The sequence below is a fragment of the Abramis brama genome (assembly GCF_963993115.1).
Source record: "Abramis brama genome assembly, chromosome: 8".
Lineage (NCBI taxonomy): Eukaryota > Metazoa > Chordata > Actinopteri > Cypriniformes > Leuciscidae > Abramis > Abramis brama.
The window spans coordinates 20,703,837-20,727,084 of NC_139970.1; the positions used below are offsets into that span (position 1 = coordinate 20,703,837).

General features: G+C 36.8%; 1 protein-coding gene across 3 annotated transcripts in view; it reads left to right on the forward strand.

The window, feature by feature from the left end:
* The first annotated feature begins 13,974 nt into the window (after nt 1-13,974).
* pard3bb (par-3 family cell polarity regulator beta b) overlaps nt 13,975-23,248 on the forward strand; it is a 325,627-nt gene continuing 316,353 nt past the window's right edge. For 2 of the 3 annotated variants that reach the window (XM_084121943.1, XM_084121945.1), the window contains exons 1-2: nt 13,975-14,247; nt 14,664-14,942. In XM_084121943.1, the coding sequence (XP_083978069.1) occupies nt 14,826-14,942 (117 nt within the window). In that variant the 5' untranslated portion in view covers nt 13,975-14,247; nt 14,664-14,825. The remainder of the gene's footprint in view (nt 14,248-14,663; nt 14,943-23,248) is intronic. The other variant, XM_084121944.1, reaches the window with a different exon arrangement.

The following is a 23,248-nucleotide window of genomic DNA, read 5'->3' on the forward strand; positions in this document are numbered from 1 at the left end:
ATAACTCACATATTTTTAGTTTAGTTTAGTTTCTCTTCCTTTGTTTAATCCCTGGCTTTGTTTGAAATCGCCCCTTATACCCTCATTCACTATTCCCTAAATTAGACCACTAATATAGTCCACTTGATGGAGTGAATGAAAAACGAGTGTGTGAATTCGAACACTGAGTGCGCAGGAAGGGTTGCCGTACGGTGGCCGAGAAGTGCAAAACAAATCACAATTCCAAAAACAAAGTAATAAATTAATAAAAGGAATTTATACCTCTATGATATTACGCTGTAGCCACATTGGACCAGCGGTTTGGAAAATGGATGGATGGATGATTCAGCTGCGGGCGCCATCTTCTGGTCAGATGCAGGAATTCATTTGGCACGACCCTCTCAGTGCATTATGGGTATTCTCTAGTCTAGCCGTTGAGCATACATCATTATTGTGGTGCATTGGGGGATTGAATGAGTGCACTCGATAACGTCCACTATGGTTTCAGACACCACTACAAATGGCTGTTCCCTCAAATAGATGTGTCTCAAATAGAGTTTTTGGTTAATTATTGGTTGATTGATTAGTCCCACATGTGCCTTGTTTACCCCTCATTATATTTTTGCATTAATTATATATCCCCTGTTTGGTTCATTGTCTGTTCTTAACTGTTTCAGATGGCGTTCTGTTGTCCAGCATTAGGTTACTAGTGTTCCTGACTGTTGTTTTCTGCTTACTATTAGATCCACTACTCTCCCATTTTGAACCAAGCCATAACAATACTGTATCATAGTAACATGATAATATGAGGCTATAAAGTATATGAAAACAAATAGCATCTGAAACTAGATGCTTCTATTTTTGCTGTGATTTATTCTGAACATTTTTCCTATTTCAAGCCTCATTCCTCATTTAATAACTTTTTGCAAATGGCAAAACACATTTCCAACATTCATGAGGATTGCTTTTCCTTTCCATAGACCAGTAGGGTCAAGTGGAATGTCAGGTTGGTCTGGGATTTCAATTAATAGATTTGCATAACTTAATACAGTCTGTTTGGTGCATACTGTTACCGTTGGGAAAATCATTTTAAGATGGATCAAGATGATGGTGACCTCTTCAAGGCGGTGGGGGGAGAAATATAGAAAGACGGGGGGAAGGTAAGAAAAATCTGAGTGATTTTCATTCTTTTAGGCCCACATATGCTTCTCTATAAACAGAAAAGTGAATTGCCTCATGCATGAGAATGTGTAATATGTTTGTGGAGCGCAAGAGGGGTGACCTCAGAAGTAAGTGTTTCATTTCTTGCCCACAGATTAACTCTTTATTTATTTATATATATATATATATATTTGCACTACACCAATTGAACCAAAGATCTACACTTGTGGCCTTCTCAGCCCAGTGGATACAAGAAGGACCTGGTGGAAAATAATAGGTCAGCATTTCCCATTCACCAGATTATAAAGCTCTCCAAGCTACCTTTATTCTGTTATTCTTTCATATCTTTATGGATATTGCAGATATTGCAAAGATCACAATAATGAAAGCATTTACTGTGTGTCATTTTATATTGTGGGTTTACGTGTTTATATTTATTTGCTTCAGGGGACTGGGGATATATTGCCAGTACAGTGGTCAATATTTCACTGAAATTTCCTTTCTTATTATCTATGAATTAAAAATGAAACACTATGGGGGAAAAGTCAGTAAAAAAGAGTGTGGTTTTTAGGGTCTTTTAAAGAAGTATCTTATTCTGACCAAGCTGTGTTTAATGATAAAAAAATAGGCTACAGTAAAACCAGCAATATTGTGAAATAATATTACCATTTAAAAGAACTTTTTTCTATTTAAATATGTTATAAAATGTAATTTATTCCTGTGATGGTAAAGTTGAATTTTCTTTCATTGCTCCAGTCTTCAGTGTCACATGATCCTTCAGAAATCGTTCTAATATGCTGATTTGATGCACAAAAAACATTAGTTATTATTATCGATGTTGAAAACAGTTGTGCTGCTTAATACTTTTGTGGAAACCGTGATACATTTTTTTAAATTAATATTATTTCATAAATAGAAAGTTTAAAAGAAACATGCATTTATTTAAAATAGAAAACTCGAAAATTCTAAATATCTTTACTGGCTCTTTGGATGAATTTAATATATACTTGCTGAATAATAGTATTAATTTCCTTTAAAAAATACTTCCTTTACTGACCCCGAACTTTTAGTGAATAATATATATATATATATATATTTTTTTTTTTTGCATTTATAAATACACTCACCTAAAGGATTATTAGGAACACCTGTGTTTGACCCCTTTCGCCTTCAGAACTGCCTTAATTCTACGTGGCATTGATTCAACAAGGTGCTGAAAGCATTCTTTAGAAATGTTGGCCCATATTGATAGGATAGCATCTTGCAGTTGATGGAGATTTGTGGGATGCACATCCAGGGCACGAAGCTCCCGTTCCACCACATCCCAAAGATGCTCTATTGGGTTGAGATCTGGTGACTGTGGGGGCCATTTTAGTACAGTGAACTCATTGTCATGTTCAAGAAACCAATTTGAAATGATTCGAGCTTTGTGACATGGTGCATTATCCTGCTGGAAGTAGCCATCAGAGGATGGGTACATGGTGGTCATAAAGGGATGGACATGGTCAGAAACAATGCTCAGGTAGGCCGTGGCATTTAAACGATGCCCAATTGGCACTAAGGGGCCTAAAGTGTGCCAAGAAAACATCCCCCACACCATTACACCACCACCACCAGCCTGCACAGTGGTAACAAGGCATGATGGATCCATGTTCTCATTCTGTTTACTGTTTAATTCTGACTCTACCATCTGAATGTCTCAACAGAAATCGAGACTCATCAGACCAGGCAACATTTTTCCAGTCTTCAACTGTCCAATTTTGGTGAGCTCGTGCAAATTGTAGCCTCTTTTTCCTATTTGTAGTGGAGATGAGTGGTACCCGGTGGGGTCTTCTGCTGTTGTAGCCCATCCGCCTCAAGGTTGTGCGTGTTGTGGCTTCACAAATGCTTTGCTGCATACCTCGGTTGTAACGAGTGGTTATTTTAGTCAAAGTTGCTCTTCTATCAGCTTGAATCAGTCGGCCCATTCTCCTCTGACCTCTAGCATCAACAAGGCATTTTCGCCCACAGGACTGCCGCATACTGGATGTTTTTCCATTTTCACACCATTCTTTGTAAACCCTAGAAATGGTTGTGCCTGAAAATCCCAATAATTGAGCAGATTGTGAAATACTCAGACCGGCCCGTCTGGCACCAACAACCATGCCACGCTCAAAATTGCTTAAATCACCTTTCTTTCCCATTCTGACATTCAGTTTGGAGTTCAGGAGATTGTCTTGACCAGGACCACACCCCTAAATGCATTGAAGCAACTGCCATGTGATTGGTTGATTAGATAATTGCATTAATGAGAAATTGAACAGGTGTTCCTAATAATCCTTTAGGTGAGTGTATATATTTATATTCTATTTTTTTAAACTTCTAAACTTCAAAAATGTTTGAAAATTTAATTTTAAGTTTCTAAAACTTAAAATAAAGATTAAATTGCAATTACACTGTAAAATGTATAGTCTGTTTTGGTTCTGTTTTCCCTGTTCTCCTTGGTTGTTAGTTAGTTCTATGCACCTATTTCTGTTCAGTTGATTACACTCCCTTGTATTTAAATGGATAGTTCCCCCCAAAATGAAAATTCTGTCATCATTTACTCACCCACAAGTTGTTCCAAACCTTTATGAGTTTCTTTCTTCTGCTGAACATAAATAAGATATTTTGAAGAATGTCAGTAACCAAACAGTTGATGGACCCCATTGACCTCCATAGTATTTTTCTTCCATACAAGTGACATTCTTCAAAATATCTTATTTATGTTCAGCAGAAGAAAGAAACTCATACAGGTTTGGAACAACTTGAGGGTGAGTAAATGATGACAGAATTTTTGGGGGAACTATCGCTTCATGCCCTCAGTTTTCTTTTGTTTCATTGTCCGGTATTGTTTATGTTAAGCATGGTTATGGTGGAATTTACTATTAAAAACTCCTTTTGTTATCCATTGTAATCCTGGGCTTACTACTATACACAGTGCCTGACATAAACATATGTATGTGATTATATAATGCTTTGAACAATCTAGTAAACTATTGTTTCCCTTTGCAGACTGATTTAAATTCACAGTAAAAAGAGGGAATGTCTGCGGAACATTTCAGCTGGGGACATTGACATCCATTTTTCACAGCATCAAACATTCTTGATTATTATGCACCATTTTCCTTTCTCCTGATATGGTGGCAGCCTGTTTAATGACTCACTGCCATGGTTCAACACCACTAAATCAAGAAGAAGATGATTTAACCATTTTCTTTTCCTATTATGATACACCTAATTAATTGCATAAAGGCCCCCTTTGCCGATAGACTTAATTACTGCCTATTTTCTACACCTTCAGTGATAGTCGGAAATGCGCACAAAAAAATTCAGTCTTATGTGACAAGGTGCTAATTTGGTCTATTAGGCACAGGTGCAAGCATACGTGTTCCTGCAATTCTCCCGGTGAATATAACTCCTTGGTAACACTCAGGCGCTGTTTCAGAGTGTGAGAAACCCAATATATTCTCACACATGTCTATTTTAGTTGATGAAAAGTCAAGAAGAAAGAGGAAAGTCAATGGCATTAGGGAACATTTAAGACTGAAGGACCTCACGTCTGCATTCGCATATCCAGAGATGTCAGGTGCGAGACAAGGGTGGAAAATAATACTGTCACACTAAATGCTAAAACAATGGAAAAAAGTGCCTTTCTGCTTGAATAAGCAGATATAGAATGACAGAGGTACAGTGATGTCTATGGGAAATATTGTTTGCAGTGTTGCGTCAGACTCCTGGAGCATTAGATATGAGGCTACGTTTCTCCATGCTGTTTAATCCTTTCAGTAATGCTAGATTTAGCTTACATTGCATTATAGCTCTGTCACAAACATTTTCCCCCTTCGCCGTCCTTTGTTTCAGTGGTGTGTCCTTACACATGCAGACATATGGCATTCATTATTTGAAATGATTCAGCTTGCCAGCATTAACTGGAGAAATATTCCGGTATGCATCTATTAGGCTACACATGTGGTTAAGGTGGAAAGTGAGGTTGGAGTTAACTTTTTGGATGATATTCACTGTAGCATTGCCAAATTCTTAATGTTAACTTTTAGTTGACTCTTAATGGAAGCCAGACAATATGTAGGTGGTTAACGACATCCTACTAAATGACTGCGGATTTGATCTCTTTCAGACGTGATCTGAATGATGCATTTGCTTTAATGCTGGCTCTAACTGAGAGTGTTTCTTCAACTTTTCTTCTATATAAGCAATTTCACTCTCACTTTCTGTCTTCATGAGTAAGTGAGATTATTTTGTATTCACCTTGACAAGATAAAGAGGAAAGCAAAAAGAATGGTGGCACCCTGTATTCCGCATCATTCTAAAGCTGATTATCTATTGAATTTGTTATTGAATAAGTCCATTTCGTCTCACATTGGCAGCACATGGAGGCATGACAGGTTGGAATCTATGAGCAAGCAAGTGGCAATATTGATTCCCGACTGAGATGTTTGGTGGTTTTAAGTAGAATCTCTAAAGGTGATCAATTTACACAATACAAAACAAGCTACTATATCATTCAAAAGTTTGAGGTCAGATAATGCTTTTTTTTCTTCTCACTTTTATTCAGCAAGGATGCATTAAATTGATCAAAATTGACATGAAAGACATTTATACAAAAGATTTCTATTTAAAAAAAATGCTGTTCTTTTTAACTTTCTATTCATCAAAGATTCCTTAAAAATGTATCACGGTTTCCACAATATTTCAACATTAATTAATAATAAAATAATACTAATAATTGCTCTTTGATCTGAATGGAAATGTTGGAAGGTTAGAAGAACTGTTGCCAAACAACATGTTAAAAGACATGTCATATAACATGCCAAATGTTAAGTAAGACAATTTTATTTAAAAATGATAAATACAAACACTTTTGTCATGTGACAAATTATAGCATACTTTTGTTACATTTATCGTACAATAATTTCCCACTGTTTCAATAGAGAGATGATGTCAAAACCTGGAATATTAATTCACTACTGGAGATTGAGATTTTCCAATGGGTTTTTATTATGGGGTTTCTCAATTTATGAGTAAAATATTACATATAAAATATGTGGTAAACATACAGTAACTTGATGATAATTTTGTTATGTTGTAGAGCAAATTGTTCAAGTATCATCAATTTATGTTTACCACACAGACCTTATTTTACTCATAAATTGAGAAACCCCATAATAAAAAACCCGTTGGAAAATCTCAATCTACAGTAGCGAATTAATATTCCAGGTTTTGACGTCATCCCTCTATTGAAACAGTAGGACAACTCGAGGGAACCTACCAGTAGCGATTAATTGGTTTTTGCCATCCACGTCATTCCTAGCACTCCAAAGAACCTTTGAGTAAGCAGTTCTTAAAATAACCTTTTTTTTTTTCTTACTGTGAAAAACATTTTAATAATCTAAATAACCTTCCAGTAGAACATTCGTGCAATGGGACGTTTCCATGAATGTTAAATGTTCTTCAATAAATAATCGTTATTTATTTATTCATTTTTTTCAAAAAAATGTACACTCTAAAAAAGATTGTTCTTTAAAGGTTATTTTACACGTATTAACAGTTCTATTTAGAACCGTATCGTCCTGAAGAACCCTGCTGAAATGGTTCTTATCTTTGTGTTAGAGTTTAAGGGTTCTTTATTCCCGCTTTTTTGTTTTTCAAATCTGTAACTGTCAAAGCCTCCTCATTACTGATTTTCTGGAGCTCAGCTATACAATTACACAGACTGTCAACATACTCTAAACATGATTTGTTTCTTAAAATGTCTATAAATTATAACTTTAGTTATTTCGAAATAACTGGTTTCAATCATGTGTTTTTCTTTTTTTAGTTTAAGTGAACATTCCAAACACAGCCAATGAAAACACAAAAACAACCTGGCTTCATATAGAAAACCCTCCTTCTTTGTAGTGTCCTCTTTCCCCCCCACCGTGTGGTTAATTAAGCCATTTTCTGTTGAATGGGCAATCCCGGGGAAGGATGGATGCTGGTTCGCTTTAAAACGCCACATAACTGGAAATTAAAGGGGAAAATCTAATGTGTCAGTGGGAAGTCTTCAGTGACGAAGACCCCCCATTGCAACTCCTCAGCTTGGACATGTTGTACAGACACATTGATTTGCTCTCGCTGTATCTGCCGAACAGTGGGAATGCATTTACACTAGGCCATGGATCTGCAGGGGTCAGGTCTAGACAAGCAGCCATGCAGACCTACATACATGTAAATCACACCTTCCATTATAGATTCTCTGGGTGATAATGCAACGCACAACACATGTAAGCTCCATTTTATGGATATTTTCCATAACAGTGGGTTATACAATTTAAAGCGGTGCATCTCAAATGAAACCATAACGGTTTGTTTGAGATGCACCGCTTTAAATTTGAGATTGTATTTGCTTATCACCTGACACTTATCGCTCTCATGTGATTTTTGTTAAGGCAGGTATGTAAGTCATCTGACTTGCACATTTATTCATTGGTATAGACATAGCCATTTGATAATACTGTAAAGTGGTAGCGATATTGCACATCCAGCAAATGTAAACACATTGCTTGCCAATGGCAAATATAGGCTACACTGGTAATTTGCATACAAATAGGAGGTCACATTTGCATATCAGGTCTAAAAGCAGCCTATTATGACACTCAGTCGATGGGAAATGTCTCGGAATGAAATTACACTGATCATTTTCAGTGACTTCTGATACCAATACAAATAACTGCTTTTGAATTATATATCTGTTTGACATCATTCACATACTCAATCTAATACTATACATGACATTCCTTGTGTGCAAATGTTTTATTAGTAATTGCTTTGTGTGTAAGCTATGAATACTCTCTGAATTATCTCTCTGACTCAAAGGTAAGTAGCAGCATGTGCTTTGAATATAAAGTAAAAATATAATAAGTAAATAAAGTAGCTTGGTTATTGAAGTATTGTCAGATGGACTATAAGAGAGGCAACAACGGCATAAAATAGTATTCTTTAAAATTTAGGGTTCAACTTTATATTGAAATATACTTTATTGTTCCTGATAGGGAAATTTGTAATGGACTCAATAGCCAGCATTTCGACTGAACCTGATACATTAAAAAATTACATAAAATATTCATACACACCATACATGTACAGGTAGACGTCGCTAATCGTTGGTTCCATATGGTAACCGCTATCATAAACAGCTCTTTAGCCAAAGGTGTCGTTCCAGCTAGTTTTAAACATGCAATTGTTGTTGAAAAAACCTCAACTTGATCCAGAAATGTGCAGTAACTATCGACCGATCTCTAAACTGCCTTTTATCTCTAAGCTTTTAGAGAAAGTAGTTTTCTCACAGCTCCAGTTTTATTTGAATTCTTTTAATATTTTGGACATGTTCCAATCTGGCTTTAGATCATTAAATAGCACTGAGTCAGCTCTGTTGAGGGTTACAAATGATATCTTGCTTGCTCTAGATTCAGGCTCTTGTGTTGTGCTGGTTTTGTTAGACCTGAGCGCTGCATTTTATACCATTGACCACAGTATTCTTCTTGAACGGCTAGAATATATGGTAGGTGTCAAGGGCACTGTATTAAAATGGTTTGCTTCCTACCTCAAAATGAGGACTTTTTGTTGAGGAAATTGTTCCTCGTCATCTGCGCCTGTTTTGTTTGGTGTGCCCCAGGGATCTATTTTGGGACCTTTATTGTTTTCCCTTTATATGCTCCCCTTGGCCCTCATTTTTCAGAAGTACAACATTTCATATCACTGTTATGCAGATGACTCTCAGCTTTACCTTCCAGTAAGGCTTGACACCACTGTTTCATTTGATGTGTTATTGGAATGTGTAGATGATATCAAGAGGTGGATGACAAATCATTTTCTGCAGCAAAATGAGGATAAAACTACGGAGGCCCCCTAGTCCCACTTTGTCAAAAAAATTAATTATAACTATCTCGTGGCCTCAAGATAGTAACTCGTGGCCTCAAGATACTATCTCGTGGCCTCAAGATAGTAACTCGTGGCCTCAAGATACTATCTCGTGGCCTCATGATAGTAACTCGTGGCCTCAAGATAGTAACTCGTGGCCTCAAGATACTATCTCGTGGCCTCAAGATAGTAACTCGTGGCCTCAAGATAGTAACTCGTGGCCTCAAGATAGTAACTCGTGGCCTCAAGATACTATCTCGTGGCCTCAAGATAGTAACTCGTGGCCTCAAGATAGTAACTTGTGGCCTCAAGATACTATCTCGTGGCCTCAAGATAGTAACTTGTGGCCTCAAGATACTATCTCGTGGCCTCATGATAGTAACTCGTGGCCTCAAGATACTATCTCGTGGCCTCAAGATAGTATCTCGTGGCCTCAAGATAGTAACTCGTGGCCTCAAGATAGTAACTCGTGGCCTCAAGATACTATCTCGTGGCCTCAAGATAGTAACTCGTGGCCTCAAGATACTATCTCGTGGCCTCAAGATAGTAACTCGTGGCCTCAAGATAGTAACTCGTGGCCTTAAGATACTATCTCGTGGCCTCAAGATAGTAACTCGTGGCCTCAAGATACTATCTCGTGGCCTCAAGATAGTAACTTGTGGCCTCAAGATACTATCTCGTGGCTTCAAGATACTATCTTGAGGCCACAAGTTACTATCTTGAGGCAATGAGATAGTATCTTGAGGCCACGAGATAGTTATAATTTTTTTTTTTGACAAAGTGGGACTAGGGGGGCTCCGTATAAAACAGAGGTTTTAATTCTGGGTTGTCCGGCAGATTCCTCTCCTGCTCTGAAAGCCCAGTTAGGTCCTCTCTCAACAAATGTATGCAAACAAATCAAAAACCTTCACTATTTTTTTGATAAACAAATTAGTGTGGTTATTAGAGGAAGCTTTTTCCATTTAAGATCTATTGCAAAGTTGAAGAACCTTCTTTCAAGCAAAGATTTAGAAGTTGCGATTCATGCATTTGTAACATCACGATTAGACTATTGCAGCTCTCTTTATTGTGGTCTTCCTCAATCTTCACTATCTCAATTACAAATTGTTCAAAATGCAGCTGAAAGACTTTTGACTGGGTCTAGAAAGAGGGATCATTATTTCTCCTGTTTGGGCATCCCTTCACTGGCTTCCCATTAAGTTTAGAGTTGATTTTAAGATCCTTATGTTTGTTTATAAGGTGTTGTCTGGCTGTGCACCAAGGTATATTTGTGATCTTATTGTGCCATACTGTCCTGCTAGGGCACTTAGATCTTCAAATCACTTGCTTTTAAATGTGTCACGATGTCGCTACAAATTAAAGGGTGATCGGGCCTTTTCTGTGGCTGGGCCCAAGCTTTGGAATGCTCTCCCTTATCATGTGAGGTCTGCTCTTTCATTGGACATTTTTAAATCTACTCCGAAAACACATTTTTCTTCTTTAGCTTTTGGAAACTTGTAATTGTAGTTTTTTATAGTGTAGTCCTGCTATGCACTATGTACAGCACTTTGGATCAATTTGTATTGTGTTAAATGTGCTTTATAAATAAAGGTTGTTGTTGTTGTTGTAATCCATGGTCAACAGTCATGATACCGGCACAAAATAGTTTTTAAACCTGTTTGGTTTATAACAGAGAGTTCTAAACCTTCTTCCAGATGGTAAGAGTTCATAACAGGGATAGAGTACATGAGACAGGTCACTTAAATTCCTTTTAGTCCCATTTAATGTACATTGGTCATACAGAGTCTGAGGGATAATCTTTCAGTCCATAGGAGTTTGAACAATATATAGTATCTATAGATTTTACAGAAAGATTACCATACCAAGTGGACGACAAGCCATATCTGATAACACTTTCTAGTACAGATTGATAAAAAAAGGAACATAATTTTCCCTATCAACTCCATAAAACCACAATCTTCGTAAAAAAAGATTATTAGGTGAAATATTAGGCATCTTTAACTATGTACTAACATTTATTATTTGATACAATGCACATATTGTGTACAGTACATCCATGTTTTTACATTGAAGTATTTTTGAAAAAATGCATGTATTAAATTCATACAAAGCTGGATTTTTTTTTTTATTCTCTTTTTGTGTTCCACAGAGAAGAAAAAAAATCACAGTTTAGAATGATAATGAATAATGAATAATGTCAGAATTTCAAATATCTCTTTAAGCACAGCAATTAACCCCAGGTTTCTCTGGGTGAACTGTCCGGTAATCAAACGTCTGATGCTTTTTTGATATGCATAAAATCATGCAGGCTTTTATATGCATACAAAATTAGACCAGATCTAATTTCTGTAAGTAGCAATATCTAACTATAATCCTGTAATCCTAAATAGCAATGCCCTAACACTAACCTTTACTTTAATGTTTTGCTCATACAGAGTTAGCATTAGTGAAATGGGCTGTTTTTCGGTTTTATTAACACAGGAAAAGGTGCTATTTGACTGCTGTAAAGAAATGAGTGATGGGTAGCAGAGGAAGAAACAGAACTAATCTTTTCAACCATCTTACTCCAGCAAATAAACGAAGGCTGTGTTTATAATGGAAACACAATGGAATGGAAATTGTTTTTGTAGAATACTATTATCTCGGGATCGTGGCTTGTTTTGGATCTAAAAATAAAATATGCTTATGGTGTAATCATGTGCAAAGCTGATAGTATAATTCCCCTAAAGAACGAAGAATCACTGCAGAAAACACAGGCTGCTCAATTAATCTCGTATTGTAATAACTAACTCTTGCATAACATCAAGGTTCAATAAAATATTGTAAGCTCCAGGTGCAACCGCCCCCGGTGTCTAACAATTATCATTGATTCTTCTTTCAGGAAATCTATTTCTCAAGCTAATATTATGTCTGCATTACATATCATTATTTCATTGGACACTTTTTAATTATTCAACACCAACCTCGAAGTTTTCTGCATTCACTTCGGGGGTCTCATTAGCAATTGAAAATTTTTCAAGTGAAAGTTTTATTTCATGACCCAGAAAACTATATTATATGTGTTACAATGTTTATCGCTTATGAGAGAGTGAGTGTGTTCCCCTTTTCCCATTATTCCTCTCCAGCAGTGATCAACACACAGACAGATGGACGGACAGAAGGATGGATGAAACCATGGATGAATGGATAGACAGAAGGATGGAGGGATAGATAGATTTCTGTATAAATCAGAAAATTACTATTAATAAATTGTAAACATTTATTTAATACGCGTCAGAACTTTCTTCGACCTGACATTTATGATAAATATCTCTTGTCCTGAGACCAGTTTGTTTCAGCTATATTTCTTAATTAAATATTTGACACTTGTCTTATAGTTCAGGTAGCCATTGACTTCCATAGTATTTTTTTTTTTTTTTCCCTACTATGGAAGTCAATGGCTAACGTCAACTGTTTGGTTACCAACATTCTTCAAAACAATCTTCTTTTGAGTTCAACAAAAGAGATAAACTAACTCATACAGGTTTGGAACAACTTGAGGGTGAGTAAATGATGACAGAATTTTCATTTTTGGGTGAAATATCCCTTTAATGTATGACGTGTGTGTTTTTTGGTATTCATAACATGTTGGTTAGGTTAAATATCTTTAAATGGCAGAAATACTAAGATCAGCTAGTGTGCAATTCCAAATTCAGCCACAGAAACAAATATCATAGGCTACTATATACTTGATAGCAAATTAAAGTATTCTATTATTTGTGACATACAGTACCCCCGGTATCACAGACAAGGCTTAAGCTTAGTCCCAGGCTAAAATGTTTGAGCAGTTTTAACTGAAAGCAACTTGCACTTACATTTCTTATGCTAGCCATTGTTTTGTCTCCAGATGCACACCACTAATGTTCTTTTTTTATTTATTTTCTAAGGCATGTTTTTAAAAGCTACTTAAATAGAACTAAGGCCTAATTCTGGCTTAACCATGCCCTGCTGTCTGTGAAACCAGTCCTAAATTGCACACCCCAAAATAGCACACAATTGTGAGTATTATAAAAAAAACCCAACAACCCAATATTGACATTTTAAGTCATGGCTCTCTGGTGCTCTCTGGTGAATGCTGTTAACGCCCTAATGTTGATCAAGTCTGGGAGAGAATTAAAGCGAATCATTTTGATGACAGACTTTGGCTCAGGCATTTCTGATCAAACTAACATTTGAGATGCTGTGCAGTGAAGTTGTTCCGCTGGTCCAGTTATCCAATCACATCCACTGTTGAGGCAAAGCCACGTAGGTTTTTTTTTTTTTTTTTTTTTTGCGCATCGAGGGATTTATGTAAATATGTTTCATCGTTAATGTGCATGTCCGCCTCAGTTGAGCTCATAGTACTTTTGTCATGCACAGTTTTAGAATTATGCACATCTTGATGTTCCCAAAAATTAGCATAAACACAGGTGAATGGAGATTGTGCCTCAAGAGGGAGGGGAAGTTATTTGGATTGAAGATTACGATTGCACATGAATTAAAAAATAAATAAATAATGATGTCATTTATCATTTATAATAAATACTGAAATATTCATAAAAATATATTTCATGGTGACTTTAACATGGCGTATCAGAAGACAAGACCTATTTATTTTCTTTCAAGTATTTATTTTATTATTTATTTTTTACCCATGCTGTTTATTTATTTACTGGTTTATTGATGTATCCTCAGTTTATTTATTTGTTAGCATAAACAATAAGTAGGGTAAGGCTCATGGTTACCTTTAGAAACAGTGTTATAGGCAAATATGTGAAATGTGTACATACGTTGGTATTATAACAACAATAGTTAGCATATAGCGTGATGAGTGTCCTGCAGTGGTCCATGACCAGATGTGTTCTGGCCCTTTAATAAAGTTGTGTGGCCCCGCTCTTTATGTTGGGATAACACTGCTGGAGGCTGCTCGGGAACTTTAGGAATGGCGCAACTCCATCCGGGCAAAATACTGATGCAAACGCCATCCACACATGTTCAGTGTCTTTAGTAAATGCTCGTTTGTCCCGCGGATCATCGATAAAGTGGGTAATTGTATAAAGACAGCGTGACTGCATGATTTGTGAGGGTTATTCAACAACTCTTCGCCAAAGTTTTTGCCGCTAACATTCTCGCCTCTGCATAATATGCCAAGTAAGTGCAAAACAGGTTTGATATGAAATCGAAACACACGCAAACGTAATTTATACGTGTTTAACGTTTGATTTCGGTACATTTTCATGTTTTAAGAGTTTGCGATGAGTTTAAAAAGTGAAAGTGTTGCCATCAGAGCTAACCAGTTAGCCGTCTGAGTTCAGCAAGTCAACGGGACACTAACCACTCTCATCTCTAACTGTAATAATAAAACCAGCCCGGAAATTTATTTAGCACTACATCGTTATTATTAGTGCACCGACTCACCAGCTGTTGCTATTCTACGCACTGTATCTATCCATGCTGTTTTATTAAACAGTTTAGTAAACACTGCTTTCTAGTTAGTAAACATCTAACTAAAACATCTGATTTGATTTGTTTTACTTAACTTACAGTATTTGTTTTTCTTTGTATAGGATCATGCTGTGTTTGAAGGAGTAAAGTTTGATGCAGAAAAGCAGTGTGCAGCCTGGCTGAAGATACACAAGCACACACACACACACACACACACACACCTGCTGCTGCTGGAGTTTGTTTAGGGACACATCTGGATTCATCATCCCCTTTCTGGAGTCAAAATGAAAGTGACAGTGAGTTTTGGAAGGACTGGTGTTGTTGTCCCATGTAAGGAAGGATGGACAGTGCGAGATCTCATTCAGCAAGCCACCCAGAGATACAGAAAACTACTAGAGCAGGTGTGTAACACATTATATTTAATGAAACACAAAAGGAGATGAAGATTCAAACGAAGTTTGAATGTGCTTAAATAAGATTTACGGAGTCCAAGGATAACCAAAAATGTATAATTCAAAATGCTTTACCATCATTATAAAAAAATAAAATGTTTTTTAATGTTTTTGCTCTTATGCTCACCAAGGCTGAATTTAAAAAAACTGAATTTATAAATATTATTAATATTTCAAATAACTGTTTTCTACTTTAATATATTTTAAGTCTGTTTTAAAATGTAATGTAATTTTCAGCATCATTACTCCAGTCTTCAGTGTCACATGATCCTTCAGAAATCATTCTAATATGCTGATTTGCTGCTCAAGAAACATTTCTTATTATTATTATACATTTTGCTGCTTAATATTTTTTTCTGGAAATTGTAATACATTTTTTTTTTTCTGAATAGAAAGTTAAAAAGAACAGCATTTATTTGAAATGTATATATTTTTTAACAGTATAAAAGTTTTTACTGTCAATTTGAATCAATTTAATGCATCCTTTCTGAATAGAAGTATTGATTTCTTTCAAAAAAGTCCAGCTTGTTCATTAAGGGGCCGTTTACACGACACCACTCTCAACTAAAAACGTAAAACCTTTTCTGCGATTTGGCAGTTTGGGGTCCTAAAAACACAATCTTTTGAAAACGGGTTTCCCAAAATGCAAGTTTTTGAAAACAATACCGTTATCGTCTCCATGTAAACTACAAAAACGCAAATTTGTGAAAACGGTGACGTCAGGCACGTGTATCACGTGTTCAGTCTATAGGCATGTAGTGTTTCTTTACAAAGCGACATCGCCAACTACTGGCCTGGCATGGATAATGCAGCGTTTTTAGTCATTTTCGTGGATCCGTGTGAACTGGGATCGTTTTGACAATGTCTGTACACAAAAAAAAACTGTCTGTACTCCGTCTTTAGTACATCATTGTAGGGCTGCTCGATTATGACAGAAACCATAATCACGATTATTTTGGTCAATATTGAAATCACAATTATTATGATCAAAGTCTTATTTCATGATATGAATAATTTTAAATGTCAGTGAAATTTCACAATTATTGATACTTCAGCAAAAACTAATACTAGGTTAATGTAAGAAAAAAACCCTCTTCAAAATAGTTACAAAAGATAATTAAACAGTCAGCAATAAAATAAGAACAAAGAAACTAATTACAAACAAAACCGACAAAAAATACAACAGAACAAAAATACAAATTAAACAAACAGTGCTTTAGGTTTTTCAGGAAGATAGAATACTGGCTGTATTCAGATATAGCCAGTAACAGCCTGCAGCAGAAACTGAATAATGTAATCAAATGTAAAATAACACTGCTGTATGCATTAAATATCCTCCTGAGACCCAGAAAAAAAGTTTTTTGAATTTTTTTTTTTCCATGTCATCACATTGTTTAGAGCAGAAGAAACAAATGCTAAAAAAACATTTTTGAAAAATGATATTTTATTCATTTGTTATGCTATGCCCTCTGTAGTGGACACCAGGACTCAGTTGTTTTAAAAATAAAATGACATGAAATTATATGTATAGGCAAAAACAATGGGATTTTTTTTTTCAATCACCAATAAATTTTGGGATTTCAGGATTTTTTTTTAACCAAAATTTGTATAAAGATGATTCTCAACTATGTTATGAAAGATATAACGGAATGAATTGATACACCATTTTACTTTATGCAATATGTGGGTAAAAAGGCCATAAATTAATATTCCCATTCAATGCAATGTATCTTTACACTGTATCTAATGTGCACATTAATGTGTTCTTGGAGCAACATTTAATGAAAAAAGAAGTGTAATAATTGGAGTAATAATTAGCAACATTTTAATAATAATATCTAATATTTCATAGGAATATTGATGTATAACTTATTTCCATATTCACCTGTTGTGTCTCCCATAATGCCTGATAAACATGATTTAAGTCCTGATGTCTCTACAGTGGACATGTATAAAATCAATGCCCTGTTCTGTAACAGAAAGTCATTTTTTGATTTGAAACCCCATAACGTTTTCCTGAGATGTTGGTTGATGAAATACAATTTGAAAAGTAGTCCGATTTAAGTTATAATTACAATATATTATCATATTTCCATAAGAGTGCTACATTTGATCACAGAATAAATGTCAGGCATTTTTAAAGACCAAGGATAAGTTGTTTTCATGGTGAAACCTCCGAACATTTGTTGTCTCTGAAAAGCCCTGAATATGCTCTTCACAGGACACCCAGGTTGTGACAAGTGATATGTATGGTGTCAGAGAAATTCACAAAAAAAAAAAAGTCCACTACAGTAGACAAAAGTCTATTCCTGGGTCCCAGGAGGATATAGACTAATCCTTATTTAAAACAACAAAAGTTATTCATTCAAGAGCAGTGAGGGCTTTTATCTTTGTGTTTTAATGTTGGCTGCTGTCACTTTAAGAGCTGCACGGATTCAATTTACTGTTGCACACGCATTTCAAACACGCTTTCTTAAATGTTTAAGTTACATTAACTTAAGATATAACCGACTGTGTTTACGAGGATACATACCAAAACGGCATTTTGACATACATATTTGTGTGATATTTGACCGTTTAGGCACGTATCTGAAGCCCACAGTGTACTTCGCTTATGTATACTCATGGTTTGAATTACATGGGAGCCAGTGGGAGCTGAGCTCCCATAGAGAGAGGATGAGCTCCCATGAAAGCAGTAAAATCATACACCTGTGGGGGTCTCTAAAAATCATCAGCACCATTATTTTAAATTACAAATAAAGCACTTTTTCCTTCAGACTACTGTAGCGTGACTTAAAAGATAGGACAAGATGCCAAACTCATGGATCTCGCGGGATCTCGGATCGTCATCACACTACATCTTAGCTTCGCTTTCTGTCAGGACTTTTACTGACTTTTCTCAACTCACAGAAGTGACGTCAACGTCCGAGGCGTAATTTGCGGGTGGGACGGGTGGGACATGTCCCCACCACTTTTTGCTAAGGTCGATATTGTCCCCACCACTTTTGAAACATCTCGCGGCACTAATATACCGATACAAATAAATAAAACATCTCCAGTTAACTAGCAGAGCATTCATTTAGTTTGTTTGTTAAATAAGAGGCGATCTAGTGCTGAAATGTGTTGTTTTTTAAATAAAGTGATCAAAGTGCTCGTTGCCGAGATCAGTGGCGCAGATACTGTGTTCTCTTGTGGCTTGCGCACAGTCTTAACTCGGACGCGCCCTTCAATCCGTTGTGGAGACTCTCTATTCGTTCCGGTGAAATCACAAAACAAAATGCACACAAACGTGTCCCTGCCTGATATACAACCACTGATAAACATAATCGGTTTTGATGAGAAAAAGAAAAAAAACCTATACGAGTGCGGATTAGAACCCAGAACCTCTGACACGCTTGGCAAAAGTTCTGCCACTGGATCACTTAAATACTCACTTAAAATTGTCAGATCTATTTATTTATTCACGTGAAAATTCTCACCACTAACAACATATATTAGACTTAAACGACAAATTAATTAAACCAAATGTACTATTTTAAATTGAATTGCTTTTTTATTAAACATTTTTATTTATTTACATTAGTAAGCTACACACCGGGCCTGCTCATAGGCTACTTTTTTTTTCTTTTTTTAAAGAGACCCCCACAAAGGTGAAATCATAATTCGAACCCTGTGTATACTCGAGGCCACCTAGGGTAACACCGTCTCTTTCGCGCCTTAATGCGCTTTTAATAACACTGTTTAATATCAAGCACGTCCCGCAGTTTAGCAACAGTAGGCTGTATTTTACATCACTCACTTATTCGGCTGATTTGGATGTTAAGTTTGGCTTAGGGAGGAGCGAAAGCGTACTGATGTGAAGGTAGGAAAGTGCGCTGGATGGAATGCGTTTACCTCGATTATCTTGTTTTCATAATAGTTGTAAGACGAAATCGAAACACGATTAATCGCACAGCCCTACCATCATTGTCATGTAGACATACCCTAAAATAGGTAACCATATCGCAAGACTGAATAAAAAGAAAAGGCAAAGAATGACATGAGTAAATGATGACAGAAGATTCATTTTTGGGTGAACTAGTCCTTCAGGCCTAATGTGTTTTGTTTCACATCTTGTTCATCTTTATAAAGGTTAATAATAATTCTGAGATTTGCTAATTAAGCCTGACTTTAACAGTACAGCTCAAATCACAGTGGGATTACCACATGCTACATTATTGTAATTTTTAATATTTGGTTTTACATTTAATTAGAGGATGATCAAAAATGCATGCTTTATCTTATGGGATTGAGTGAACTGTAAAGACCTCATTCATTAATTTCAAACCTGTTAGCCGCGTGCTCTGAGCCTGATGGGAGCTGAAATGTCGATCCTTCACTCTTATTAATGTAAGATTTAAAAAGGGTTCATAAGTGCCTTTCTCTGATGACAGGAATCATCAAAACTGATTTTATGAAGTCGGGTGCAGATGCGCCATGTCCAATTTTTTTCTATGTGATAAATGCAAATCAGAGTTAAAACGTGTCAGGCGTTCTCCCCCCTGAGCGCTGACCCTCTGCCCCCTCATCAGATATCTCCCTCATTGCTGCTTGAGCTTCATTATTTAAATAGTAGGCCTACATCAGTTTGAGTGGCACCCATTTTCGCCGGCTCCCACGATTCCCCCCTGGGCCGATGCGGACGTGGATTCGGCTCTCTCCCGGAGCATTAGGGTTTAGATGGGGCTCCTAATAAACAACAGGCTTTTCATCCTGCATCGCTTCAGGAGCCGCTGGGCCCAAATGAGCCCGTAGATTGCTGTGCGACTTCCTCGCCTCACAATTTACTGTCTTATTGCTTTGTCTTTAGAGTGGTCAATTTGACTGATGGGAGACGGTCTTCGTTTTTTGTACCGAAGCTGGTTTAGTGATCAAACCCGGGGTGGCGGTGGCCTCGTATTGCACCCTGTCGCGTATCAGACCGTAATATCATGCGATGGATTTGGCAGGTCAGGGCTCTGACAAGAGATTGCCAGTTGGATCGAGGTATTGCTTGGTTTTAGTATGCAATCGATGTGCGAGGTCTTATCAGGCGTTTACTCTTAGGGGCCACTGCGTGTCGAGCTAAGCTCAGGCGATTTTTCGGGTGGGCACGTCCTTTCTCTCAGACATGTATATGTGCGTGCCTAGCCTTTATTTGTGTGTTTGTTATTCCCATCAGCTCAGTGTTATTGGCTGTTAGTCTCAGGGGAATAGACGCGTGGGCTAGTGACGCACATGAGGCCTCAGTGAGGATGGATGGAGCTGTTTGAGGGATCCTGATTGGCTGCTGTCTCTGGGGCCTCATTTATAGGCCAGGGTGAATGTCTGTTGTTTGGCCCCTGCAGAGTTTCTTTGATCTGGCCGTAGTCAGTCAGGGTCACGAAAAGATTTGCACGGTACTAAATATTAGGGCTGGGCATTGACACAAATTTCACGATTCGATTAATTTCCGATCTTGATTTTTTTTTTTTTTCACCCTCACGCGAAACCTGTTCGTGTGGATTCATATTAGAATGACTGGATTTCAACTGTGAAATTTCGCTGAGAAACTTTAAATGTGAAAGCACCTTTAGGGTCAATGACATTACGCTCATTTTGTTGGTCTGGACTAGGGCTGGAACTACGTGTTGATGTAATCGTATACATCAGTTACATAAATTAGTTAATTTGAGTGAAATGCGTTGACTCGTCGTGCTGTTTATGTTCCACATTGATGCCGACTCCCTGCCATGCTAAAAATCAGCCTTTATTAAATATCTGGCCTGCGCTGTCAATAGTTGTAAAACTACATGGTTTTATGGACACCGCCATTCTTGATACTGTCGCTATCATTACCGCTATAGTTGGTTAGTTACTTAGAATGCAGTTTGATCAAACAGCTGAATGGACACATTTAAGCAGCTATATCTCCTGAATGAAAAAAATATTTCAGGATTGCCATAGTAAACACCTTCCCTAATTAGGCCTACACAGCATAAACCTGATCTTTTGTGATAAATAACATCATTAGGTTAATCGGGAAAAATAATCAATATATAGCCTAGAGCTGTCACTATAATACTTACACTAGTAATAGTTCTAACTGTCCTTCACTGACTACCTTTCACAACTGTCTTGATAACTTGAGGTATGTAAAATCTTTGATGTGACTCCCATGAGCGCAGAATTGTGACGAATGTCGTTCTAGAGCAGGGTTCACCAATCTCGGTCCTGGAGGGCCGCTGTCCTGCAGAGTTTAGCTCCAACCAGCTCCAACACACCTGTTTGAAAGTTTCTAGTATGCCTAGTGAGACCTTAATTAGCTGGTTCAGGTGTTTAATTGGGGTTGGAGCTAAACTCTGCAGGACAGCGGCCCTCCAGGACCGAGATTGGTGAACCCTGTTCTAGAGTGACGTAAATGTCTGAATTCCGATATGACTGTTGACATCTGACCTGCATCGGATTTAGTACCACATATGGAAGTGGCCCAAATCAGAATTGAAAAGATCAGATTCCATGCCGTTCACAGTGTCACGACAAACACAGATCTGAGTCACATATGGCCATAATGTTACCTGCATCGTGAACAGAGCCTTAGTTTATTCAAAAATACATTCAAATGTAATTTATCCAGACGGTGAATTACACCGATGATAATCATGTTTTTAATGTCTGAATTTGAAAAAACACACTGCTTTAGTGCTGATTAATAAACATTTGTCTGTGAAAGTCATGTGGTGCAACCAACATCAAGTCTCCTGAAATGTTCAAAGTGTAAGGAACACTTTTTTACTTAATGGTTACTCCACATGACTTTTTTAGCATTTAAAAAAAAAAAAATTATTTAAACTTTTGTTATTTGTATAAAAGTTTTTCAAAACTATATGACACCAACATGATTACACATTTCTAAGAATATGGCAGATTAACTAGATTTTCTCTAGTCATGGACCATTATTGTAGCCTAAGATATTGATTTAGTATTGATATAAAAAGTACCAGTAGTTGATATTGCAACAAAGACAAAATTTTCGTTTTGATTTAAACAGCCAGAATAAAAGGAAGACGGTCCATGCAAGCATGCACACAATTTACACACTCTCACACAATGATGTATAATGGTATTGGCTTCATGTATAGTACTATGCAGCGCAGTAATATTAAGTTTACTTGTGTTCCGTTTATGATTGGAAGCGTTGTACCGCAGTATGGTTTGTCAGTACTGAGAAGGCGGTATAATCGATCTTTGTGATAGATTGTTTTCATTACTTGGTTCTTTTCCCTGTGAGACTGTATGATTCAGAGCTGCTGTTAACTAATGTCCTTCAGGTTTCCCTTGAAGTTTCATTAATAGAGTTAATAATCATAATGTTGCATTTATTCATGAATGCAGGGAGGCTTCACAAATCACGTCTCTGCGCTTACAGCACAAAATGCAGAACAAACGGAGCATTATGTTTGCAGGAATACTAACACTCTCATCAATCAGTGTGGTCTTTGAACCTTTCACGGACTTCACGGCTCTGCCACGCAATATGAAGCTTGAATTCAGTGCCATTACAATTCAATATTTTCCGGGAAGTTTTGCTGAACACGCGTGGATGATTTGGGGTTGCTGTGTCTCATAGCTTACTCATTGATTACCATAGACATGCAACAGACACGCTGAGCTTGTGTTGTTTTTTTGTAAAGGCACCTACATGCTAAAGAAAGCTCTGACGAAGTGTTTGATGGATAGAAATTCATAAGATCTGTTTTGAATCCAGTGGACAACATCACTTTTGCAGAACCTTGTTTTTGTACTTGTTACATTACATACATTTATAGACGTTTTAATGAGACATTTGTATAATTAAATGGAAAAATAGTAGGAATGCACCGATATGAACATTTTGGCCGAAACCGATAATTCTTTATATTTGAAAGCCGATAACCGATATATTGGCCGATAAATCTAAATCCAGATTTTTATATAATTTTTGAGAGCCTGATTACAAAAACAAAAGTCTCACCATTAAAAGCCATGTCTCAAGCACACCATTATAATGTTCTCATTGTAATTTTATGTAGCCTACATGACAGACTTGCCTGCACTTAACTGTATTTGTCTTTTTTGAAGTGATTCCAATCATATTTCAAGCAAATCAGAATAGGGCTGCACAATTAATCGAATTTGTAATCGGGATTAGAGTTACGGATGCCACAATTATGTAATCGTTATATAAGGCGCTATTACCCCCCAAAAAGTGCACTTA